We start from the raw sequence: 27,433 nt of genomic DNA on the forward strand, positions 1-27,433 counted from the left end.
ACGGAGACACTTTTCAGAAAATAAGAAAAATACCTACCAAAGATGAAGGCCAGGGGGCCACCACCTTGCCACGAGGGTGGGGGCGCACCTGCCCCCCTAGGGCACGCCCCCCTACCTTGTGGGTCCCCTGTTGCCTCTCCGACTCCAACTCCATCTCCACATATAGAGTTTCGGGGAGAAAAAAATCAGAGAGAATAATTCATCACGTTTCACGATATAGAGCCGCCGCCAAGCCCTAAAATCTCTCGGGAGGGCTGATCTGGAGTCCGTTCGGGGCTCCGGAGAGGGGAATCCATCGCCATCGTCATCATCAACCATCCTCCATCACCAATTTTAAGATGCTCACCGCCGTGCGTGAGTAATTCCATCGTAGGCTTACTGGACGGTGATGGGTTGGTGGGATCTATCATGTAATCGAGTTAGTTTTGTTAGGGTTTGATCCCTAGTGTCCACTATGTTCTGAGATTGATGTTGCTATGACTTTGCTATGCTTAATGCTTGTCACTAGGGCCCGAGTGCCATGATTTCAGATCTGAACCTATTATGTTTTCATCAATATATGAGTGTACTTTATCCTATCTTGCAAGTCCATAGTCACCTATTATGTGTTATGATCCGTTAACCCCGAAGTGACAATAATCGGGATACTTACCGGTGATGACCGTAGTTTGAGGAGTTCATGTATTCACTATGTGTTAATGCTTTGTTCCAGTTCTCTATTAAAAGGAGGCCTTAATATCCCTTAGTTTCCGTAAGGACCCCGCTGCCATGGGAGGGTATTACAAAAGATGTCATGCAAATTCTTTTCCATAAGCACGTATGACTATGTTCGGAATACATGCCTACATTATATCAATGAACTAGAGTTAGTTCTGTGTCACCCTAGGTTATGACTGTTACATGATGAACCGCATCCGGCATAATTCTCCATCACCGATCCATTGCCTACGAGCTTTCCATATATTGTTCTTCGCTTATTTACTTTTCCGTTCCTATTGCTATCATCGCTACAAAATAAAAAAAACATTACTTTTACTGTTGTTACCTTTTGCTACCGTTATCACTACTATCATATTACTTTGCTACTAAACACTTTGCTGCAGATATTAAGTTTCCAGGTGTGGTTGAATTGACAACTCAGCTGGTAATACTTGAGAATATTCTTTGGCTTCCCTTGTGTCGAATCAATAAATTTGGGTTGAATACTCTAACCTCGAAAACTGTTTTGATCCCCTATACTTGTGGGTTATCAGACCGCATAACAACATACGTTGTTCCCTTTGTCATCGGTATGTTACTTGCCCGAGATTCGGTCATCGGTATCTCAATACCTAGTTCAATCTCGTTACCGGCAAGTCTCTTTACTCGTTCCGTAATACATCATCCCGCAACTAACTCATTAGTTGCAATGCTTGCAAGGCTTATAGTGATGTGCATTAACGAGTGGGCCCAGAGATTCCTCTCCAACAATCGGAGTGACAAATCCTAATCTCGAAATACGCCAACCCAACAAGTACCTTCGGAGACACCTGTAGAGCACCTTTATAATCACCCAGTTACATTGTGACGTTTGGTGGCACACGAAGTGTTCCTCCGGTAAACGGGAGTTGCATAATCTCATAGTCATAGGAACATGTATAAGTCATGAAGAAAGCAATAGCAGCAAACTAAACGATCAAGTGATAAGCTAATGGAATGGGTCAAGTCAATCACATCATTCTCCTAATGATGTGATCCCGTTAATCAAATGACAACTCATGTCTATGGTTAAGAAACTTAACCATCTTTGATCAACGAGCTAGTCAAGTAGAGGCATACTAGTGACACTCTGTTTGTTTATGTATTCACACATGTATTATGTTTCCGGTTAATACAATTCTAGCATGAATAATAAACATTTATCATGAAATAAGGAAATAAATAATAACTTTATTATTGCCTCTAGGGCATATTTCCTTCAGCAACGTGCTGGTATCGACTTCACCGACACCTTCGCTCCGGTTGTTAAGCCCGACACGATTCGCACGGTTCTCCACCTTGCGGTCTCCTGTGCTTGGTGTAGGCATAGATAGGTCGTCGGAATACCTCCTTGTATGCCGACAGCGGCCACCGGTATATATCGGCCGCCGACACGGATACAGACGGCAGGCCGACGCCGTCAAATCTATACCGACGGCCCCGGCGACAGGCTATCGACATAGATATTATATGTCTTCTTTCCACTGTCGGCACCACGTGCCACATATGCCGACGGCCTTGCCTTAGGCATATATATTATATGTTCTCTACATTTTTATTCAATTTTTGTAAAGCTAAAATTTGATTAATTTGAAGCTGACCATTCTATACTTAACATAAACAAATTATATATCGATTTGGGGTAGAATTTTCCATAGATTATGAATATGCAGTATGTTTTTGTTTTTCAGTATATTAGAATTTTTTGATTCGTTTGGAGTAATTGGAACGTTCATGCAAAAAGGGTCGTAAACCGAACAGCATTATCACTGTCCAGTTAAAGGTTTTTTGGCCGAGCCTATTCTGCCCGCGGCCAGACAAGGAGCCGGAGCTGTGGATTTCGGCCACGACCTGGGACCACTACGAGGCTGCCAGCCTCGCGGAGTACGGAATGGCCGCTAAGGCCGTGATCACAAATTTTTGGGTAAGTTCTCTTCAGAATCACTTGTCTTGAGGTTTTTTTTCATATTTTATCATCGAATCACTCAACTCATGCCTTGTTTGATTCTGGTTTTATGCATGATTGTAGCAATTCTATAGGGTAATTGAGGAGCACAAGGCCAGAGCCGACGTGTTCTTACTGGCGGCTGTGAGGAAGAAAGCTCGCCAGATGCAATACGAGGTGCGCTGGGTTGCCATCTCGCACTACTACCATAACTACCTTCATCAAAATATGAGCAAGAAAGAAGCACAAAAGCAATGACTTACCTTGAACAAGGAGCGGTACATGAAGGTAAGTATTACATACTTTTGATTCCAAACCTTGAACAAGGAGCAATACATGAAGGTAAGTATTACATACTTTTCATTCCGACATATAAACAGTCAATTTCATTGTTTTGTGATGACATGTCATGCTTCCATTATTTAGGTTATTCCTACTTGGTGCTACGGAAAGGATGAGGGATGGGCGAGTTTGGTGAATAGGTGGCTCAGTCACGATGCAGAGCTTTCTGCCAAGAGCAGCAAGAACCGGGCTAACCGTGGAAAAGACGGAACACACGGCCAAGGAAACAGGAACCACTTGGGCTACAAGGCCATGAAGGTATATCTATATGCATGATGCATTCTTTTTCTTCTTTTTACCATCATGTTCTTATGTATGGCTAACTTCTATTTGATATTGCAGGAGGACAAGTTGAAGAAGCCGCTCTCAGACATGGAATCGTGGAAGCTGGCACATGCACGGAGTAAGCGCAAGAAGGCGGGAGCGAGTACTACGGCAATACCGAGGAGAACCTAGAGTCTTACAAGGAGTCGTTTGAGAGGTTGCATCCTGGTCCGCATGCTCCTGATGTCGTCCAGTCTCAGCTTAACGAGACGGCGGTGGTGGCCATTCAGCTGAAGTACCATGGCCGCTACCCGTGCTTCGATGGCTTGATCACTCCTTCTATCTCCTACACACGACTTCGAGCTACCAACCCGAGCCCGAGCAGCAGTACGGGCCGTTCGCAGCCTAGCTTAGCCAGCCAACATGCTGTAAGTATTTCCCCCCTTATCTTGTTTTTTCTCACTTTCTCACTTTATTTTCAGCATTGATCACTTACAAACAACCTAAATTTTTTAGGCACAGCAGGCCTTTGTCGAGCTTAAGCATGTCGAGGTGCGGGAGTACTTGCAACGAGTAAAGGCAAACGAGGATTACAACCGTCGGATGATGATGGTTAGTTTTGCCCACTTAGAACCAAGCTAAATTTTGCGCTTTCATTTCTTCTGACCTTCGTGTTTGCGTGGTTAACTAACATCCAGACTATGTTCTCGTGTATGCAAAACCACATGGATCCACCATCAATGGGACCCCCCACCACCACCTTCTAGAGAACCCCCATACGTGCCCATGTTCGATGAATGGGTCTCACTAGGCGGTGGGACTCCGGTTAGTACATTGCCTAACTATTCACCAACTAGTTCTCATTGATTCAATACTATCATATTTACCCTTGCAATCTCTTTTCAAATATTGGCCCCCATGGTTAGCATCATCGGTTTTTCCAACTGGTGTTGGTGGCTCGACTCCGGCTTCAGAGAGCCCAGTCTCTCTGATTTGGCAAGGTGGTGCTGGTCTTGGCGGTGCTCACGGCGATGATCCTAGTCTTGGCCGATGATGTGTTCCATGTCTTGCAATACTTTCCATGTTTCGTACTTCTTAGCGTTCTTTATATGACGATGATGATGTCCGTGTCTCATACTTATGTTCATGAAGTTTCGATGATGATGATGATGTTGATGATCTTTAGATGATGATGTTGACGATCTTTCATATTTCTGTCTAAATATGGTTTGATGTGAATTCAAATGTTGTCAATTTGAATGGAAAATGCAAAACAAAGCCTATTTAAAAAATAGAACAGAACTATGACACGCCTAGGAGAAGCCAGAGGCCGCCACGTGGCAGGTGTATGCCGACGGCCTGGCCGTCGGCATATCCCGCTGTTAGAAACAACCAGAGACCGCCACGTGGTCAGGGTATGCCGACGGCCAGGCCGTCAGCATACCCCTTTGCCAGAAGCAACTAGAGGAGGCCATGTGGCAAGGATAAGCCCACAGCCAGGGCCGTCAGCTTATCCTTGTCACGTGGCCTCCTCTGGTTGGTCATGCTCGGTGATGGCGCTGTCAGCTGCCGTCTGGTGGTTTTCTGTGCCGACAGCATTTCTATGCCGACGGCTGTACGGATACCGTCGGCATACATCTCTATGCCGACGGAATGACAAGACTACGCCGTCGAGATCGACGCCGACGGGCCTATGCCGATGGCAGCCGTCGGCATAGGTGTATACCCGTATATGGCCTATGCCCGGTAGTGACATGGTCGCTGTATCTCCTGGGGATCTTTCAACAGCCAAAAGCTATGATTCTTGAGTTTCATGTCTGATTTGACAAGTTAAATACTAGCAAAAGATACTGGTAGGAAATACTTGGAAGGAAATTATACTTGAAGTCTAAAACAAGTTGTACTGGCAGGAAATGCTTAGATAGTTTCAAGCTCTCTCACAAACCCACACAAGGGCTCAACAATTGTACTGGAGTCTCAATAGCCCATATACACATACAGTACACTACTACAAAGTTCAGCACACACCGCCGTCCCATGCATATATAGTCATGCACGGCTGCCATTAGTTGTCGACATGAGCCTCTCCGTCGGTGACTGGGACGCCGTCGCCATCTTTGCTCACCGCCTCTAGCGCTGCCTCCGATGCCCCCTTCTCCTCGGCGAGACTGGCTCTGCGCCAGTGGTCCCTGGTGTAGATGTGATTGATCATGCCACGTTTGTCACAGCCGTGCACGGCACACAGACCACACGAGAGGCTGTCGTCAACCTGGCGCAGTGTGACGAACAGCTTGCCCTCCGCCTTGATGTAATACTCCTCGCCGGTCACGACGGGGCCTCCGTCGATCTCCACGGCTCCCTCTTCCTCGACATCAGCTTTCTCTTGTTCTTCAGCTTTGGCAGCACCATCTCCGGCCTCTGCACCTGCATGCCCTTTGAGGTGAGCCTGCACGCCCTTCTTGCTGGTCGCCGTGCAGGTCAAGTCTTGCTTCTGATTCTTGCTGCTTGGCCCAGCTGAAAGGGTTGATGAGGCAGGGGCAACGTCGGAGTTCTTCTGCTTGGCCGGTAGCACGGCTGCTGATGCATTTGGTTTTGAGCAGACCTGCATGAAAAAAACACAAACTCCACTAAGCAGACACTCGTTTAGGTTATGGAGACCCGAGGAAGAACAGAGGCAAAATCCCTCATTGTAACAAAAATGGTGTATTCAGACATATGCCACTAATGTTTTCATAGCTTTGTGCTAGCGCCATCTTAGTCCCTTTTCTATCACTCCCTCCTTCTCTGACCATGCGATGTTTCATGTTTTGCTGTCTTTTCAAACCGTTCAAATCGATCAACCTTGCCTGGTTTTTCCTGATCACGCCTTGATAAATGACAAGATGTCAAAATATAATGTCGGATCAAACCTAACAAGGTTGATCGATTTGAACCGTTTGAAGGGACGGTGCAAAACCAAAACATCATATGGCCACAGAAGGAGAGATTGACAGGAAAGGGACTGAGATGGCACTAGCACAAAACTTGGAAAGACACTGGTGGCACGTCCCTCGCTGCAACATCGATAGTGGAATTTCCTGAAATACCAAGTTTTTGAAGTGGCATTGACGATGAATCTATGTTTTTGAACTTAAAGCAAGACAAGAATCATGGAATGAAGGGAGTACATCTGAACCTTATATACCCTAAAAATATGCGCATAAGATTAAGAAAATTATGACATAAATCACGCAATTAGGGATGGATACAAGTATGCGCGTGCAAACTTTATAAAACTTAAATGACTGTATGAGACCTAGATGAACAAGGAACGGTGTAAGTTACAGGTCATATTTAAGTTTTGAATTTTAGATGCATATACTTGTACCCATCCTCTATGAGCATGATTTATTTGGTATTTTATCAAACTTCTACAATATTTTTTAGCCGTATAAGGCTATAGGGTTCATATGTCCCTAGGTTTAGAAAATCCCTTCTCGCAAGCTCCCATGCATCTCACGCCTCTTAATGTTCAAAGATAATGGAAGAATGCAAAGACTTTACTAGACTAGAAATTAGCACCAAAGACATTTGTAAGAACATATAAAATTGGTTTTTCCGCAATCATGCTTAAATAGTCTTTGAGGCCTCTTTATATATGTTCCAGAAATTGTGATACACTTTGGCCTTGTATTATTACTGGATTTGCAGTTCGGGCCCTTTTGTATACAAAAGAAACAGCATTCTACACTAATACGATCAGAATAATACCTACTTTCAAGCATATAAGACCGCCTCCAACTTTGAGCCTAGCTTAAACAATAAATTTGACTAATAAAATGTCAGCTATATGCCACAAAAGCTATAGCATTTATAACTTCTTCCAGATACAAAATCAGTGATATATTTTTTGTGGCATACAACTCAGATTTTATTAGTCAAATTTGTAGTCAAAGTTAGGCTCAAAGTTTGAGGGGGTGTTACATATTTGTAAGGAGGCAGTACTGTGGTCAATAAATGAGTTGGAAAGAAGAATATTATAGTTAACCATGCTACCGTAAAACACATATGTTGTTTTGTTCAATTTGGGTAGTGTTGGCAAAGTCCAAACCATATTCCTTACCTCATTCTCCTTAGGATTGGGCTGCGCGAGCATGTCAGTCTTCCTCATATGAATTTTCCCTTTGAGGTGATCTTGCATGTTCTTCTGACTACTTGCTGTGATGCCGCAGACAATGCAGTTCAAACCCAAGTTGTCACAACTTTTTTCAGCAGGAGCCATCGAAGCGACAACAACACCAGGGTTTTCCCCCTTGGCTGGTAAGGCTGGCGACCCATTTACCTTCAAGCTGAACTGCAACAAACCCAAAACCGGTCAATTCTTTGACACATATAAGAAATAATCTTATGTCTCTCTGTAGATATAGAATAAAAAAAGAATTGCAGTGGTCTGGACTATGGACTCAAGCCCAGACCAAATACGTGTTCATGTATTCTTTTTTCTAGGATACGCACAAGCATGCGTATCTTTCATTCATAGGAAAACAAACATGAATTCATATATACTGTAAGGCTAGTGCAAATGGAAACCCAATTCAGGTGGGTTTGATTTGGAGATAGTATGATGCTTTTAACATCATATATAGTGTTATTATTCATCACCCAGGATGCAGAATAAGTTATTCTTCACCGAGGTAATCTTACGATTGTTTCATAAATAAATTACATATGTAATACAAATAGTTACATTCATGTCGATTCACTACGTAGAATTTGGTATAAAAAACAAAAATATAGATCATTAGATCAGAAAAATTGCATTTTATGTATATTTTACATTATATTTTTACGTTTGTAATTTTACGTAATATAAAATATTTTTTACGGTGATTATATATTTTGTTATTACGTATGAAATAAGTCAAAAATGTACTAAACATAAAATTACAGTGCATTGATTTTAAAATAGAGGGGGTGGTGAATAACTATTCGTCACTCAAGGTGACGAATAGTCAATCCCCCCTATACATATTTTTTATAGAGCGTTAATAGGAGTGTAGAATAAGCTATTCTACACTCAAGCTTAGAATAGCGTTACCCTATGGTAACGCTATTCTAAGCTTGAGTGTAGAATAGCTTATTCTACAACCCTAGTAACGCTCTATACAAAATATAGTAACGTGGCATATAAAACGTAGTAATTTTTTTGACAATGTAGTAAATCAATAACTTGGATAGTAAAAATTTTATTTCAAAATTACTACATTTTATATAGTGTTTTACTAGATTTTGTACATAACGTTACTAGGGTGTAGAATAAGCTTTTCTACACTCAAGCTTAGAATAGCATTACCCATATATATATATATAGCACACTTGACCATTATTCTATCTTTTTTCACCTAAAGAGCATGTTAGTTCGACCAATCAGATATGGATATCGCAATGAAACATATATTTTACATTCTTCTTAATTCCAGTCCGAATACGAGACTAGATAAAACTGAAATGTGTATCACTACCGGACTCGCGGTCTATGCCTACGGCCACGGGCCGTCGGCATAGGCCCCTAGGCCGTCGGCATAGATCTATGCCTACGGTTGCCGTCGGCATAGGCCCGTCGGCGTAGATGTCGTCAACGTAGTCTTGTCAGACCGTCGGCATAGTATAGCTTTCGGCATAGGGGCCTATGCCGACGGCCTGACGTCAGCCGTCGGCATAGTATAGTCGTCGGCAGTGTTTTTCATCTGACGGCAACGGACGGCGCCGTCAAAAGCGCTGACGAATCACGCAATGCCACGTCGCCGAGCTATGACGACGGCAAAGCCGTCGGCATACCTCTGCCACGTGGCAACCCGTGGTACTCCTGGTGGCAGGGGTATGCCTACAGCAAAGCCGTAGGCATAGATGAATCTATGCCGACGGCTTTGCCGTAGGCATATCTTTGCCACGTGTCATCTCCTGGTTCCTCCTGGCAGCAGGGCTATGCCTACAGCAAAGCCGCCGGCATAGATTTTCAGCTATGCCTACGGCTTTGCTGTAGGCATAGATGTGCCACGTGGCAAGCCCTGGTAACTCCTGGGCGTATATATGCCGACGGCTTTGCCGTAGGCATAGTTTTTTCCCCTGTTTTCTCTTTTCCGATTCATTTGACAGCATTTGAAAACAGAACAATATGAAATTATGCAGAAATATGACAATTCATCATGTAAACATACTCAAGTTCATCTAAACATACTCAAGTTCACCATCATCATCTAAACATACTCAAGTTCATCACATCATCTAAAGATCATCACCGACGGAAGTTCATGAACATAAAAGTAGTGCAAGACATGAAACATCATAAAAGTAGGAATATGAAAGGCATGGCACGATGGCCACATGCACGGAATCATCAAGCAAGACCACCTCCGCCAAAACCACCACCTCCTCCGCCAAAACCACCACCACCTCCGCCAAAACCGCCATCGCGGCCGCCACCACTCTGCCAGATCGGAGTGACTGGGGTCGACGGAGCAGGAGTCGAGCCACCGGTCCCCTACATGTTTCAGAAAAGATTCTAACGGTAAATATGATATGATAGTGTTTCATGAACGAGAACTAGTTTGCCAGTAGTTAGGCAAATGTACTAACCGGACCATCACTGCCTAGTGCCACCCATTCATCGAACGTGGGCACGTGTGGGGGTTCTCCCGCAGGTGGTGGTGGGGGTCCCATTTGTGGTGGATCTGTGCGGTTAGTCCAAGACGCCAACATAGCCTGAATGTTAGTTAAACAAGCAAACTAGAAGATCAGAAGGAATGAAAGTGCAAAAATTTCGCTTGGTTTTAAGAGGGCAAAACTAACCGTCATCATCTGACGATTGTAATCATCGTTTGCCTTCACTCGTTTCAAGTACTCCCGCACCTCGAGATTCCTATGCTCGACAAACTCCTTATATGCCTACATAATTTAGGTTGTTTCTAAGTGAGCAATGCTGAAAATAAACTGAGAATGCTAGATAGAAAAAGATAAAGAGGAAGTACTTACAGCATGCTGGCGGGCTAAGGGAGTCTGTGAACGCCCCGTACTCTCTAACTGGCTCGGGTTGGTAGCCCGAAGCCGTGTGTACGAGATCGAAGGAGTGATCAAGCCGTCGAAACACGGATACCGGCCATTCTTCTTCCCCTGGATGGCCACCACCGCCGTGTCGTCGATCTGAGACTGGGCGACCTCAGCAACAGGAACATCCGGATGCAACTCCTGATAGTGATGAATGTAAGACCCCAGGTGCTCCTCGGTCTTGCCGTAGTACTGGCTCTCGCCCTCCTTGCGATGACTCCGCTCAGGGGCCAGCTTCCATGACTCCATGTCTGAGAGCGGCCTCTTCAACTTGTCCTCCTACAACGTTAAATAGAAGTCAGCCATACATAAGAACATGACGGTAAAAAAGAACAAAAATGCATCATGCACATAGATATACCTTCATGGCCTTGAAGCCCCAGCGGTTCCTGTTTCCTTGGCCGTGTGTCCCGTCGTCTCCACGGTTAGCCCGGGCCTTGATGCTCTTGGCAACAAACTCTGCATCGGCGCCGAGCCACCTATCCACCAAACTCGCACATCCGTCATGCCTTCCATAGCACCAACGAGGAACAACCTATGCAAATTTTGGAAGCATGACATGTGAGCACGAAACATATAGTTGACTGCTTGAAACAATGAAAAGTTAGTATTAGTTACCATCATGAACTGCTCCCTGTTCAAGGTAAGTCATAGCTTCTGCACTTGAGTTTTGGTCATCTTTTGGTGCAGGTAGTAGTGGTAGTACTGCGAGACGGCAACCCAGCGCACCTCGTACTGCAACTGACGAGCTTTCTTCTTCGCGGCCGCAAGCAAGACCACGTCGGCTCTGGCCTTGTGCTCGTCAAGAACTCTATAGAGTTGCTGCAATCATGCATAAACCAGAAGCAAACAAGGCATGAGTTGAGTGATTCAATGATAAACTATGAACGAAACTGAAGACAAGTGATTCAGAAGAGAACTTACCCAAAATTTGGTGATCACGGCCTTAGCGGCCGTCCCGTACTCCGCGTTGCTGCAAGCCTCGTAGTGGGCCCAGCTCGTGGCCAAAACCCGCTGTTGCGTGTCCCTGTCTGGCCGCGGGCAGAATAGGCCAGGCCAAAACTCCTTCAACAGGACAGTGATAAGGCCATTCGGTTTACGGCCCTTTCCGCAAAGGATCCAGTTTCTGCAAAAGAATCAAATGATTGCCATGTGTACAATAAGAAAATATTGTCATGTGTTGAAAATATGATTGAGAGGCACTTACTCTGTCCCCACAGGTTGAATGAGCCACTTGTGCTCCTCGATAGAAGGTGGTGTAGGTAGTCCGGCATTACCACGCAGCCACCCCTGCGGAGCACCCGATGGCAAGTCACCCCACAACGCGGGATCAACCTCCCCTCCACCCTCCTCGCCCTCCTCCTCACCCTCCTCCTCGGCCTCCTCCTCCTCACCATCAGGAACATACTCCTCCTCCTCAGACTCAGAAGGTGCCTCTGTATAGGAGGGCATCGAAGAAGACCCTCCTATTTCAGACATGGCCCGGAGTTTTTTGCCCCGGCTGCCTCTCCCCCCACCTCCTCCTCCTCTAGGGGCTCTCCCCCCACCGCCTCCTCCTCCTCTAGGGGATCTCCCCCCACCGCCTCCTCCTCTAGGGTCTCCTCCCCCGACCCCTCCACCTCCCTGTGAGGTGTCATCCTCGCGTAGTCGGGAGGGAACCTTGTGGGCTCGTCCACTCCGAGTAAGTCCTTTAAATTTACTGAGGAAACTAGCGCCACTGGACTTGCTCATGATTAGCAAACCTGCATTGAGAAGAGAATAAACAATTAGTAAGGATATCGATTAAACAAGCATATAGGAAAAACATTAATACCAGAAGAGCACATTAAGCATACTATTGTAATGATCATTAAAAGAACTTACATTTTCTAGAACCCATATGAATCATCACTATTGTAATCTATTTGTGGACCGGTCTCATCATCACTATCACGCATATCTTCTTCGTTGTATGACAGAGGTGGAGGCTCTTCCTCATCGTCAGCGTCTTCATTTAACTTTTCAAGCATAATTATGTCTCTTTGATTCACAACTGCCTCACCATCAATCTGTGCGTCGTCGTCGTTTGGGTCCAGGTCAACATAACCCAAGTCATCACCCTCGTTGTTTCAGACCACGCCATCATGTTCCTCTTGATAGAACACTCCCTCGTATGCCATGGGGTTTATGTTGTAGTAATCATCATCGTTCGGGTCCGGTAGCTTACCATGCGGCGACACCTTGAACACAACTTCCCAACCCTTTAGGTACTCTTTCTGGCATGGGTAAGGCAGATAATATACTTGTGTGGCCTGGGTAGCGGCGATAAAGAGATCAGCTCTGGCGTAGACGGTTGATGGTTTAACTTCAACTAAACCAACAGAAGGCGTATGTCTCAGACCCTTTTTGGGGTCGAACCATCTGCATTTGAACACAGTGAGACTTAGGTGTTCGCGGCCACGTTTGAATGTAAGCTCGTATATTTTTCCTACCCTTCCATAGTAATCTACTTTATTATCTCCTTGAGTGAAGACTCCGGTATTTATGGTTTTGGGATCAGGCCGACTGTTCTGGTGCTCCTCTGTATGGAAGCGATACCCATTCACATCATACTTTTCGCATGTCATGACGACAGGATCAAAACCCATGGAAACCCATCTCAATTCTTCATCCATTGATTCGGTCGGATCATTTCCCTACAAGTTTAATTGAAATTATAGGGTGCATGAGTTTAATTGAAATTATAGGGTGCATGAGTTTAATTGAAAGTGTGAAAAAATACTTTCTCCATGAACCACGCAACGAAATTTTTCCTTCCATCAGCACCCTTTCGGAGAAGAGCAAGTGCCTCCGCTTCAGTAGGAGGCAGCATTCCCGTCCATTCTTCTTCAACGAATCGACTACAATAAGAAAAGTGGTATAAGAACTAGGCAAAGTGAACATAACGAATTGACTGAAAGAATGGTGCAAAGGTATTACCTCATCCACTCATCCTCAACTTCCTTGATGTTGTGCAAGATATAGAACATGACATCCTCCCACTCATCTCGTGGCATGAGATAAGGTTTCGAGCATCCAGCCCTACCACCTTGCCCGATGAATAGAGGCAACTTGGGTTTATACTTGGGTTCTTCTGTATTGTATCGAGACACCTTATTGTGCAACGTGGGAACATGGTCCGGATAGTAGGCTGTCCTGAGGTTTGCCACCTCCTCTAGGATAACTGCCTCAGCTATGGAAGCTTCAATCTTAGCTTTGTTTCCACATTTCTGTCTCAGATGCTTGTTCTGTCTCTCAGGGCCGTACTGCCAACGATTCTGCACAGGGCCCCCCAACAATACCTCGTTCGGGAGGTGCAAAAGGAGATGTGTCATCGGGGTAAAGAAGCCTGGCGGGAAGATCTTCTCTAGCTTGCATATCAACTCCGGCGCCTTCTTATGCATTTCTTTTATCTTCTCAGGACATACCTCTTTAGCACAAAGCGTGCGGAAGAAATGGCTTAACTCCGCAAGCACACGCCAGACACGCTCGGGGACATAGCCCCGAACCATCACCGACATAATCCGCTCAATCCATACATGATAGTCATGACTCTTGAGCCCGGTCACTCTGCCCGTTGAAAGATTGACCCCCTTACTTATATTCGACGCATAACCATCAGTGAACTTCACGACGTGTTTCAGCCACTTGAATGTCTCCATCTTATGATCCTTTTTAAGTACGAAGTCAGCATCTGGCTTGAACCAAGATTTTCGACTGCCTATGGGAGGCTGCATGTGTAGACGTGGTCTATCACAAATATTCTGTTGATCAACTGTAGCATTAACATTATCCTTTGTCTTATCAGGAATGTTGAGGATCGTGCGAAAAAGGGACTCTGCGACATTCTTTTTGGTGTGCATCACGTCTATGTTGTATGGAAGTTTGAGGTCCTTAAAATAGGGAAGCTGCGTGAATGGGGTAATGTGAGTCCAGTTGTGCGTCTCACCATATCCTTCAAAAAAAATTCCCTTTACCTTTTCCTTTGCCCTCGCCCTCGTCTTCGCTGTGGCTTTGCCTTTGCCTTTGCCTTTGCCTTTTCCTTTCCCCTCACCGGCAGGCTTAAGAGCTTTCATCTGAGCAAGCACATCTGCACCAGAAAACGTTGGAATCTCGTTTACTTCATGGACAACTTTGCCTTTTGTGAAGTTCTTCTTGTCTTCCCTATCAGGATGGTCTGGAGGGAGGAACTGTCGATGTAGGTCAAATGCAACATACTTGCCACCCTTCTTCAGCCAAATGAAAATCAAGGCCTGCATGCACACTGGGCAAGGCATCTTTCCACTTGTACACCATCCGCAGAACAAGGCATAACCGGGAAAGTCATGCATGCAATATTGTAGCCAAACTTTCATCAAGAAATTTTTCTGCAGATGTCGGTCGTATGTCAACCTCGGGAAGTACCAAGAATGGTGCAAATCATCCACCAACGGCTGCATAAACACACTCAAATTCTTCCCCAGATATTCAGGCCCCGGAATTATAAGCGACAGGAACATGGTCTTGCGTTGCATTATGGCGCCAGGAGGGAGATTCAGCGGAATAACAAATACGGGCCAACAGCTATATGGATTAGACGACATACCATATGGATTGAACCCATCACCTGTTATAGCAATTCTGACATTCCCAGCCTCGGCTGCTTCCTCCGGGTACTCTATATCGAATGACTTCCATGCTTCACCTCCTGATGGATGTACAATTTTTTTTGGATTGTACCTTTTCCCTTCCTTGTGCCACTTCATCATTTTGGCAGACTCCTCGGTGATGAAAAGGCGCTGCAGTCTTTTTATAAAATCAAGATACCGAAGAACCTTCACAGGGATTTTTAGCTGCTGCTTCTGACCATGCTTATCGACCACCTCAATATACCGAGAGGAACCGCACTTCCTATAGTACTTGTCATCCGCATACTCATGCCTAAACAAAAGGCAATTCTTTGGACAAACATGTATTTTCTCATAGTCCATCGAGAGCGCCTTCATGATTTTCTCCGTAGCGTACATGGTTTTCGGCAGTTCATGGCCCTCAGGCAGGCTGTTAGCCCATACTCCCAGAAATGCTTTGAAGCAACCTCGGCTACAACCGTACTCAGCCTTGACTGCCATCAGTTGCGAGATGGCATCCAGCACAGACAGCTTGGCACCCTCATAGAGAGGTTTCTTTGACGAGGCCAAGATTTCCAGGAAGGCCTTTGCGGTTTCCTCCGGCTCCTCCGGTTCATTCGCTGAATGTGACGGAGGTGTCGGCTGTGCAGCAAAGACATCATCTAGCATGTCTCTAACCCCATCGTCCTCATAACCAGCAACGCGTTGTCGTATCACATCCTCTCTACCACGGTCCCGCTGGTCCTGTCCTGCCTAACCCTAGAGCGGTTGACCACGAGATCTAGCCCTTTGACTTTCCACGGACAGGCTTTGAACAGTGGACCTCTCCACCCGGTTGTGTCAGGTCAGCTCAGAGGGACACCTGGGAGCAACATCCGGGCCAAACCGACAGCTACATCCCCTCCGTGTAGACTCGATGCGTCCGTTTTCCCCCTCCAGGTGCCGGCGGCGGCGCCATCCGTTCGGGGGGCCACGCCCCTGAGATGCGTGTCGCCTCTTTGGACATGCAACAACACCACCTCGCATGTATGAGGGTCCGGTACGATGCTCCGGTGGCTTTGCTACCCCCCAGGGCCCCCGTCCCGCCTAACCGTGGAGCGGTTGACCACGAGATCTAGCCTTTTGACTTCCCACGGACGGTCTTTGACCAGTGGACCTCTGCACCCGGTTGTGTCAGGTCGGCCCGTAGGGACACCCGGGAGCAACATCCGGGCCAAACGCACAGCTACATCCACCGTGTAGACACGACGCGTCCGTTTCCCCCCTCCAGGTGCCGGCGCCGTCCATGAGGGGGGCACACCGCGGACGTGAGGGGGGTCACACTCTGGAGACGGGTGTCGGGCATTTGCAACCGCCACAAAACTTTTGTCGGCATAGCTATTTTTGATTTTAATAAAATATAATGATCTATATTCAAAAGAACATGACCGCACATTATTAACGTGCTCGAAAAAATACAAACTATATATATATATATTCATAATATATGAAAAAAATACAAACTACATATATATTCATATGTATGTTTATATTTAACATGCTACATGTTAGTTGATATAATAATACATAAAAAAGCTTAAAAAATATATATGAAAAAAAAGTCTACCTATGCCGTCGGCATAGAGACGGCCAGGTTTTAGGCGGCGGGCGGCGTGCCGCGGATCGCTGACGTGGCAGGTATGCTGACGGCAGCCGTCGGCATATGTTTTGGACGGTGCGGCCCGGATCGGTGACGTGGCGTGCGGACCTATGCCGACGGCCCCCCGCCTCGGCCGTCGGCATAGCTCTGACAACGTTAGTCGTCCGTCAACAGCGGGGTCGCCGGGCCCACCACTATGCCGACGGCCCTTGTAAGCCGACGGCAGCTGTCGGCGTACTTGCAGATAGGCCGACGGCCGTTCTATGCCGACGGGTGCCGTCGGCTTAGCTCCATCTAACCCGACGGCCTAGATACGCCGACGGCCAGGACCAGGTTGTCGGCATATCTCCGAGGAACCCGGCGGTGGCCGTCGGCATTGTTTTGGCCATCGGGGTAGCACCCTGTTCCGGTAGTGTATATATATGATGTATTTTATTACCACATCCTCCTCTGGGTGAGGCTGCGCATGTTTACCGGCCTTCCTCACGTGGCTCTTCCCTCTGAGGTGCTCTTGCAGGGCAACCTCACTGGTTGCCGTGATGTTGCACACCGTGCAAGTCAGATCAGGCTTGTGCTTCTTGCTGCCAGTGGCCACCGAAACGGATGCAGCAGCGACATGAGGGGTTTTCCGCTTGTTGGCTGGCACGGCCGCAGACACGTCTACTTTGGATCCAACCTGCACACACTGAACAACACACATATTCCAATAGTTAAGTGATGAAAAAGATCCACGTGGTGAAATCCTCGAGAGGACAGCAGAGAAGAGCAGCAGACCTGGTGATCGATCGGCGCCGTCTTCAGCGATGGCACCGCCGGCGCTGCCCTAGTTTCCGACCCGCCGGCCAACCGCGCGAGCAAACTGGCGCGCTCTTCCATGAGCTCACGCCGGACCTCGAACTCGAGCGCCATCGCCTCCACCTCCTCGCGCAGTATCCGCTCCCTTATCCTCTCCTTCGCCGCCCGGCGCCGCAGGCCGTCCGGATCTGACGCCGGCGGCGGTAAGCTCTCCCCGTGGTACCCCGTGCCATCGCAGCCAACGAGACCGTCATGCACGCGCGTGGCTTCACCAAAGGGAATAAGATCAGCGGGAGAGAGGCATCAAGAGCCAAGAGTCGGCCGTCATCAGCGAGGAGAGGTCACCTGCTGTCTCGGAGTTGGCCGACGTAGCCGCGGCCCCCATCGACGGACAGCGCTCCTCGCCGGCGCGGAAGTGGAACAGAAGTTGAGAACCGGCTAACGCGTGCCAAGTGCAAGTGTATGAATTAATGAACATACATAAAGCGCGCGACTGCAATGACACTGTGGTGTGTGGACACATATAAACCGTCGTAGCTAGCAAAAGTTACAGCCAACGCGAAGAGCACAGCGCCTCTGGCCTTATTGGTATTCGGCCTTTATTCTGGCCGGTGGTCTCAGTGGAATAAATATAGAAGATATTTGCATTTACTCTGTCAAGTTTCTGCAGTATATGCACTAGTGTGTTGCCTACAGGTTGTATCGATCGAGCTGAAGCAAACTGCAAACGCAAATGTAACAGCTATTGGTTTCGCAGCTGGCGCCCGATGCTGCTTCACATGCATGTATAAACCATCCTAGTAGCAAGAATGACCTTGTTTAATAGGACAAAGTTTATTAGTACGCGATTCTGGGAGGATACTTGGCTCGAAGAGACCCCCCGGCCATTCAATACCCGTCTTTATATCGTATTGTTCAACGACGTGAGGCGTTCGTTGCAACGGTACTTCAATCCAATCCCCTTAATATTCAGTTCAGAAGGACGCTAGTTGGCAATCATTGGGAAGAATGGCTACATCTAGTAAGTAGACTGATGAAGGTTCAGTTATCTCAACAGCCCGATAAACTATGCTAGAAGCTTACTAGGTCTGAAGAGTTTACAGTTAAATCAATGTATGTTGATGTTATCAATTCAAGCTCGATTCCTAGTTTCAAACATGTTTGGGCTGTCAAAGTTCCTTTGAAAATCAAAGTGTTTATGTGGTTTGTCCATGAACAAGTTATATTAACCAAGGATAATTTGACAAAGCGTAATTGGACAGGATCTACTAGGTGTAGTTTCTGTGATCGGGATGAAACTATCAAACACCTTTTTCTTGATTGCATGTTAGCCAAAGTTCTATGGCGGACAGTCCATATTGCATTTAATATTACTCCACCGAGTTCTGTCAACACGTTATTTGGAACGTGGCTTAACGGGATAGAGCCCGAAACAGCGAGACATATTCGCGTAGGAGTCTGTGCTTTATTGTGGGCAGTCTTGAACTGCAGAAATGATTTGGTTTTTAACAAAACAATAAATATTCATTTTTTGCAGGTTATTTTTCGATTCACTGCGTTGATCCGTATGTGGTCGCTACTCACTCCGACGGAGGCCAGGGAACGTTTGGTTACTGGATCTATCCGCTGGGAGATGGTAGTACGGGATATCTTCAACCGGTTTGGGTGGCGATCATGTAATAGGATAGGCAATTAGTTTGCCTATCTCTCTAATGCCAGCCGGTTGTGACTTTTTATGGCTAGTTTGTCTTTTGGCTCTTTTAGCTCTTTGTGAGCTCTCCTTTATATTTGTTTTGAGACTTTAAAACCTTGTTGAACCTATTTACTTATTTATTAAGTTGGTCATATGCATCGTTCTGATGCAGAGACCGGGGACCCCCCTTTTTAAAAAAAAGCAGCAAAAATGACAGCCACCGAATCAATTCAAATGGCACATATATACGAGCCTCCGCGCATGAAACCTGTCAACTGGGCTGTAAATGGAAATTCACTGCAACAACCTGAACATGTGCACTACATCATGAACATGCCCGTTGAATCATTTTTCCCAATGCCGCTCACACCTAAGGCATGGTCCTGTCAAAATAGCAATTGTGATAGGGTTTTTTCTCACTTCAACATATGAAGCTTGGGTGAACAGTTGGAGAGATATTCTACATATTTGTTTATGTGGGTGATGTCACCACTCACATCTCTAGCATAAAACAGGACGCGGTATATATGATGGTCGGAGTAGTAGGTGCGGGCTTGGTCATTGCACCAAAAATTTGAAGGGTAAAATAGCAATTGTATTTACCTTTTCAAGTACATTGGTTGGCATGTACCATGCTCATACCACAAGAACACACCCACCATCCATTCCTATTATATATCATAGGTACAAAATAGTTTCCCACATCTACAGTCTAAATCAAACATAATTGAACTTATTGAGTGAGATGGCAACATCTAGTGGAAATAGAGGGAGGGGGACCCGCACAATAAAAATCAAGGTGGAAGCATTAGTGAGGGTGATAACATATACATCTGTATCCTACATCAAGATGGAAGCATTAAGGGAAACTCTAACACGGTTCACCAAAACAGAAACCACAAAATGTCCGTGGACACGTTCAAATATGTCCGCGGACAGGAATGGGGACAGAGGCCATGCAATCGCAGGCATCAAATCTGGACCATGTGACATGGCTAATAGTGGGTGAGACAGAGCAGGGTAGCAGTTGAACATGGCCGTGGAGGGGCGCGGTCCAATCAGTGGACCATGTGGGCTGGCGGAATCCCCGAAACCACTTTTGGCAGCGGCGGGGTGGGCGAGGGGGAGGGGGGTTCAAAAAAAATGTTTGGTCCGGTTTGAGGAATTTCAGGCAACCGGATTCCGTACTGGTCCACGGACATTTCGAGACTCCTGGTGATTGACCAAAGTGTTTGGTCTGTCCGGTCCAGACATTTAGAGGCGATCTAGATTAATAAAGTATCGAAAACATCAATATATCTTCAGATACATCTATCTACCTTGTGTTGTGCATATCGGTGCTTCGATCTGCCGGCCCGACTAACGTGGCAATTCGTCGCTAGAGGAAGAGCAACCTTTGACCTGTAGAATAGATGGCGTGAGCTTAGTGCAGTATCTAACGACCAATGTACTCATTTGGCAATGGCCAGATCAAACAACAGCCACTGCCAAAGGAGATTTGCAGGTCTGAACAGCCAAGGACCTGATCAAGGTGCAGGAAGAATTGGTATGCCCTACACGTACGTACACGGGCCATCGGTCAGCGCTCACGCTATTGATATCAGTAGCTTGGACAATTGAGACACTGTTGCTTTCATGTCACAATGTGCATGCTCTGAGAATTCTGCACTAGTGGAAATTCTAAATGTTTTGAGATGTTTTTTCTTATGCCGCAAAATTAACCATGCTAAGAGTATGATTAACAAATACAATGGCAGGACAAGGTTGACGTAGGTTTGACATAGATCCTGACGTCTCCTTGGGGGCGGTGAGATTAGAGTCTCTCGTTGGGGTACATGATGGCAAGATTTGGTGTCATATGCTTCACACCATTTCAATGGTTTGATGGCGACGACTGCAGCTCCATTGTGTTGGTCCTTAGGAGCATGTGCACAAGCACAAAGACTTCATAACTGCCATCGACAATGTCAGGCTGGCTCTGGTAAGGGAGCGCCGACGGCGGTCCTGATGGCGGTAGTTGTCTAAGGACCATAATGTAATTATTGTTATGTTTTGGGTGCTTTGTACCAACCTTTACAATAGATCCCAGTGTTTCTTGCAAAAAGTAAAACAAATACAATGATAGTACAGAACCCCTTAGTGTAATAAAAATTTACACATATATATGTAGAACACATCTGTATACCCTTGTGGAGGGAGTTTTTCCTGTCTGTGCACTTTTGAATATGAATGTCAATTTTTTTATAAAAAATGGCTTGGTAGAGCTAGGGCTTCAAATCATTTGCGCCTATATTTTTTTTTGAAAAATATTACTTGTTGTGGTCTGCACGAAAAAACAAGCTCTAACTGAAAAAATAACACAACTTAGAGTGTTCTAATGGTTTATGGTCTTAAATTTGGTTTAAAGTTTAAAAACTCGCGTGTACATCACGAAGCAAAATCATAGAAATAAATCATGATATTTTTTAAACTTCGAAGTGCCTCCACTGATATCGGGTGTATACAATTCTAAAATCTGCACACTCGGAAAGTTAGTCAACTTCGGTGACAGCTGCGAGAGTTCACGCCCCCCATCGACGTGGGGAGCATATCACGAACTCTAGATCGAAAAGACCATAGACGAGTCTCCGCGAAACTTAGGAACCAACAAGCACCGGGGAACATGCTCTTGGATATCCTACGTATCACCCGCCTTTCTTGCTCGTGCTATATTCTGACTTTATTTGTTCCAGTGGTCCCACTCGGGAGGAATAAATCTGCAGAATCTCTATCCCAGAAGAGAGTAGCTACTGTGGCTCACAGGTATCAGTTTGCTGCTAGATTCCGTTTACTTTGGCCCAAATCTAGACTACATCTTGCATTATTACAGAGTAAAGGCCAATACGGCCTTACTGAGTCAGAAAGATGAGATGATTTGGTAACATGATCTCTTTTTAGTTAGCACTCCGTAGTATCACTAACCTGTCTGAGAATGTGCACGTCGATGTGTCATGCGTGTACGCGGGTGTGCGAACACGTCTGAACGTCGGAGCAAAAGTTGCAGCAACCGAACCGAAGAGCAGGGCCGATCCTCCGCGCGCGAGATAGATCCTGGAACATGCTCTTGGATAACCAATCATGATTTCCTTTCTCGCTCGCAGATCGCATCGCCTTTCGGCTTTCCATGATTGTGTTCCATCTTTATGCCGGTGTGTTGATCCGAGGGGATTAACAAACTGCAGGACCTGTCTTTCTTAAATCACGAGTCCAGAGAGGTGTTTGCGACAAACCAGTAACATGTCCAGCTCTGGGTCACCAATTGGTGGGTGGGTTTCACAAACCTCCGTATGATCATCTCTCTTCTCATTAGTGTTGTTGTTTACTTCGTTTTTCATAAAGAGAGGGAGAGGATCTTGTACCGCGACAGATGTTCTCGCCATGTCAAGTGTGAGCCCTCTCATAGTACTCTTTGTAAAATGTTGTAAATGGAATAAAGAGAGTGGATTTTCAGCACCCGGGTGCCACCGTTGGTACAGATTCTAGCGTTTAGGGATATGTGATGTGTACTGTAGCGACAACTAATTAGCAGACCTACTAATTGTTAACCAAGGGAATCTGGACATGTCGGCCACTGGTAAAGAAACCGCATCTCTCTCCTTTCCTCACGCAACACATCTCTCCATTCTATATTTCTATTCTGTCTCTCACAGCATCTCTCACTCTTCGTTTTCTCTCTGACACACACCTCTCTCTCTCTCTTCGTTTTATCTCTCACACACAACACCTCTCGTACCGAAGATTATTTTTCTCTGTTTACTCTCTCTCTCACTTAAATCCCAGGCGAAACATCCTAAAAACCATCTCCCTCTCTTCTCACTCTTTCTAAACATCCTAAACATCTTAAATTCCAGAAAAGTGCTTACTAGAAAACTTACTCTCTTTCTCTGTCCTCACCTTTTCCTTCCTCACATGGTACCTCTCATGCACATTATCACAAACTGGCCAGGAACAGTACCTAGACCCATGCAGAATGCAGAGTAGCCTGCGAGGCCCTACCCTATCCACTTTGTGATACGACCAAAGGGCAAAGGCCGCATGCACCGTCCTGTCATTTCAACCTCCTGCTAGGCCTACTCCTGCCAAGCCTGCTTCTGCATGCTACTCCCTCCCTCCCGTCGCTGTTTGTCTCTTTAAAAAGACCTGACTAATTACGCTGCACCTGCAATACGACTGCAACTCTACAGTGGCTCGCACGAATCGTAATACAGTTGGACGGATAAGATTATAGGGTGCCGGGACACCCGGGTGCTGTCACACCTTTCCGATGGAATAAAATCTGTTGCTGTTAAAATAAACAGTTCCATAGAAATTCTCCAATATTTGTATTACACATTTTGGAGTAGACAGTCATAATTACACCTTTTTTGACTGAGCCATCTGACGCATCTGATCTTGAACTACAGCTTTGACACACATTTAATTTTGGATTTTCAAATTTGTTGCTAACATGAAATGTTCTTCAACTTCGACACTATTTCGCTTCCTTTCCACTATGTGCAAGTGATTTCCTACAAGAGAGCACCATGGACCGAAGCACATCAGGTGACATAGCTGAATTCTGCAGCCGAAGAATCTCACTAAGTTGAATCATTTTTCCCAATGCCGCTCATCCCTAAGTCACGGTCAGGCCAAAATAGCGTCTGGAGCAGAGATTTTTCCCTTATAAAGATATGAAAGTTGGACTTGCAGATAAAATTATAGTCTTCTTTTTTGTTTACATGGGTCAGGTCACCCTTCACTTAATGCTACATTTTTGAGTTAATAAAATCGCCCTTTATCGAAAAAGGTCACCCTTCACATCTCTAGCATGTAAAGAGGGAATGCTCAAGAGGGAAAGAACAGCCATATATAAAGACATACACACGCGCGTGTATATATGATGGAAAGTAGTAGGTGTGGCTTTACTCATTGCATTATCAGGGGTACAATAGCTATTAATTGATTTTTTTACTTTCACAAGTAAAGTGGTTGGCATACTGCTAATACCCGCAAGGGTAAAACACAACACCCATCGGCGATTCAGACTGCCCGTCACATGCATCAACATCACTTTGATCTGCTTTCTTCAGCATATGCTAGTGGGCTTAGAGCATATCCAAGATCAATGATCGATCACAAGTTCACAACTCATGCATGCAGATCATCCAGCCCGGGATCGACAGCTAGCGAGCCTGGTCGTTCAGCCGGTCACCCAATTCAAACGTGGTGTACTAATGATTAGCTGTGCACACAGGGCCTTCGAACAGTAGAGACAGACGTTTTGTTCAAGCCGGTCAGCACATATACTTTGTAGGAGATCTTCCCTTTCTTTTAATTACCAGAAAAACTAGCTAGCATATTTTCGGATATGTCTTTTTTTTCACAAATACACAAAAGCTTTGCATATCATTGCATTGATAGGTAGAATGAAATTACGGGGTGCCCAGCCGACTAGCGAATATACAGGGATGGCACGTAGAGGGTGGGCCGTGACACACGGGGAAAGCGGGCGTGTCTGCCGCTACTACTCGGGCAGGAGCAGGGCCAGCCCAGCAGCGCCAGCGCAAGCCCACAGCCAGGCCTCGTCGCGTATCATCTCCACAGCTCGACCAACGTCCGGAGATGCGCCATCGAATAAGCAGCCGTTGCCGTGCCGCTAGATGTGTCATGCGGTAAGAATGACGAGAGAGGCGAGGCCACGCCGCAGACAGCTCGTAGTGCCAGAAAGAGCTAAAGATAGCCACCCGATGAACTCCTCGGATATACTCCTTTCGTTTAGGGCCGGTCCTGAGATTTTAGGAGCCCAGGGCAAAACTAAATTTTGGGGCCCTCAATAATAATCAATACACGTATATAACTATATATACAAAATATTTTTGGTGAACACTTAACATTTGTGTCATTGTGATCTTATAAGTATCCCTATATATATAGAAAATATATGAAGGTCATTATCACAAGACATCCTTGGAAATACAAAGACATGTTAATTGTCAAGCTAACTAGAACAATGGAGCATAGTTATATGGTTTCAGGTACCGAAGGTTCGAAGACACTGATTGTGCTAAAAGAAATTTGATCAAAAAGCATAGTTGTTCTTGGACTGCTTAATGGTAAGACTATTATTCAATAAATAGCAGTGTCCAAGAAATTAAGATTAGAGGAGCAAATAAATAAAAATGATATGCAAAATATTCTTCATAGACTAGAAATCAAATCTTTTCCTTTTTTGCGAATAGACTAGAAATCTAATCTGCAATCGTGCAAAGTTACTCCTACTAGTTGTGCAAATTTATTGTGCCATCCTACAATTCAACCCGAAACTACTCGTCACGATTTGCATCCAGAACATCATCCTGTTCTTAATCTATTTGAGATCTACACCATAAAATCCTTCTTCCCAAACTGTAGAAGCATATCGGTCAGTGATACGTACAGCGAAAGACATTGACCTGGCAGACAACGCTCATATCCACAAACTAATCGTTGGTGCGCCGCCGGCTCCGACGCGCGGCCATGTATCTTTGGGTTTCGTTCTCGAGCAACCGTTAGGTTAACTGTGGCGATCTCATGGCAGCGCGTGCTAGTGGAATGTGCCCTGGCTCCTAGCCCCCGATCCTGACCGACGGTCCAGCTTTTTTAAAGGGGATTAGACGCTCCAGATACATCAACGTAGCTATATTACTACTTGGGCTAGGTGGAGCGATCCAGTACAGGCCCAACTACCTTGGGCATTCAGCGATCGGAAAGGAATGGTGCTCGATCGTGGGGGCCCAGGGCGGTCGCCCCTCCTGCCCCCCCCCCCCCCCCCCCGCCCCAGGACCGGCCCTGCTTTCGTTTCAAAATAAATGACTCAACTTTGTATTAACTTTAGTACAAAGTTGGATCATTCATTTTGAAACGGAGGGAGTATCTAGCTACCTTGTGCTCTGCATAATGCTGGTTCCGTCTCCTGTTTCGGAAAACACAGCCGTGCACCCCCTACACTTACTAGTAGAATGCCCGTGCCTTGCCACGGGCAATGGATACATTTTTTGCTGGTTGCATATATAAATATTTTAGTGGTTCAACACATGTCGTGTACTTACAATTCGTATACACATCAACTGGTATTGTCGAACTTTTTTACAACACCATATCCACACCCAGCCGCTACTATCACAGTAGGTACGTTGCTACTTAGTAAACAAATAAAAATAATCATTTTAACTCTACAACATGCCGTAAATTTATTGTTAATGATGGGGAATCTACTTGGTTTTTGCTTGTCTGGTGGCATGGGGCCGGCATGGGCCACCCCTTTATGTTCTTCCTTCCCTCTTCTTTTTTCCTTTTGTGGCAATTCTGAGATAACTATTTATCATCTTGCCTACTTTGGTTGCCATTTGGCCTTCCGTTGCTCCCTTTCTCATGCAGATTTGGAACAGTGGCATCAGCTTGCTTCCACCTTCCCCTCGCTCTCGGAGACTTCAGATTCGGTGGTCTAGCCTCATTCCTCCTCGGGGTGTTTTATTGGTGAAGTCGCTTTACCGCAAGCTCATTTTGGGTTCTATTACTCTGAAGTTCAAGGGTGTTTGGAGGGCTTGTGTTCTGCTTGAAATCTAGATTTTCCTTTGGCAAGCTATTTGTGGGAAGCTCCATGCTGCTGCGTGTTGGGATCAAATTCGGAAGCGTAATACTCGGGTTGCGGCAACATACTCTCTTTGTTCTCAGCCAGAAGATTCTAACCATATTTTATCTTCTTATGATTTTGCGGTCCTGTCGTGGAGCTGTACTCGGCGGTCTCCATCTAGTTTCGCTCAGTTATTACTTCTTGTCAGTTCTTTGTTTGGGCAGTTGTGGCGTGTTTTCTGGCCTGACTTTGCTGCAGTCATTTGGGCTCTCTGGATGACCCAAAATAAGTTTACCATTGAACATGTGTTCCCTTCGAAATCAGTTGACATTATTTTTAAATCTCTTAAAGCCTTTGATTAAGACCTGCGATGTGGACGCCACAGATATGCTTATCTCACGCGCCAGGGCTATGGCGATCTCTCTATCTCCAAGGGCGCAACCTACTGCTTAGCAATCGTCAGGTTGTCTTTAGCTAGCTTCTAGTTTTGGTACCTGGTTGTGGCCTGTGTGCCTAAAGTTGAACTTGGTCTGTTGGGTTGTGCTTGTTGTTGTGCTGCCATGGCATTTGATTGTATGGGTGTGACAATGTTGTGAACCTTCTATGGCTTTATTTGTAAAGTTGGGCAATGGTCTTTTCTCTAAAAAGAAGTGTTTACCATTGATTTGATGGCACCCAA

The 27,433-nt window shown here is 45.8% G+C and overlaps 2 protein-coding genes across 2 annotated transcripts; both read right to left on the reverse strand.

Moving 5' to 3' along the window:
* Positions 1-5,354: 5,354 nt before the first annotated feature.
* On the reverse strand, positions 5,355-17,958 carry LOC125533052 (uncharacterized). Its single transcript, XM_048696848.2, has 5 exons — positions 17,777-17,958; positions 17,411-17,697; positions 17,076-17,321; positions 7,392-7,622; positions 5,355-5,891 (listed from the first exon to the last, which is right to left on the reverse strand). Exons 1-5 carry the CDS (start codon positions 17,952-17,954, stop codon positions 5,355-5,357), a joined length of 1,479 nt encoding a protein of 492 aa, XP_048552805.2. The 5' UTR covers positions 17,955-17,958.
* On the reverse strand, positions 13,327-15,498 carry LOC147992261 (uncharacterized). Its single transcript, XM_087543050.1, has 2 exons — positions 15,197-15,498; positions 13,327-14,554 (listed from the first exon to the last, which is right to left on the reverse strand). Exons 1-2 carry the CDS (start codon positions 15,496-15,498, stop codon positions 13,327-13,329), a joined length of 1,530 nt encoding a protein of 509 aa, XP_087399176.1.
* Positions 17,959-27,433: the final 9,475 nt, after the last annotated feature.

This window comes from Triticum urartu, chromosome 1A (assembly GCF_056163025.1).
Source record: "Triticum urartu cultivar PI428250 chromosome 1A, HENAU_Tu73, whole genome shotgun sequence".
NCBI classification, from domain to species: domain Eukaryota; kingdom Viridiplantae; phylum Streptophyta; class Magnoliopsida; order Poales; family Poaceae; genus Triticum; species Triticum urartu.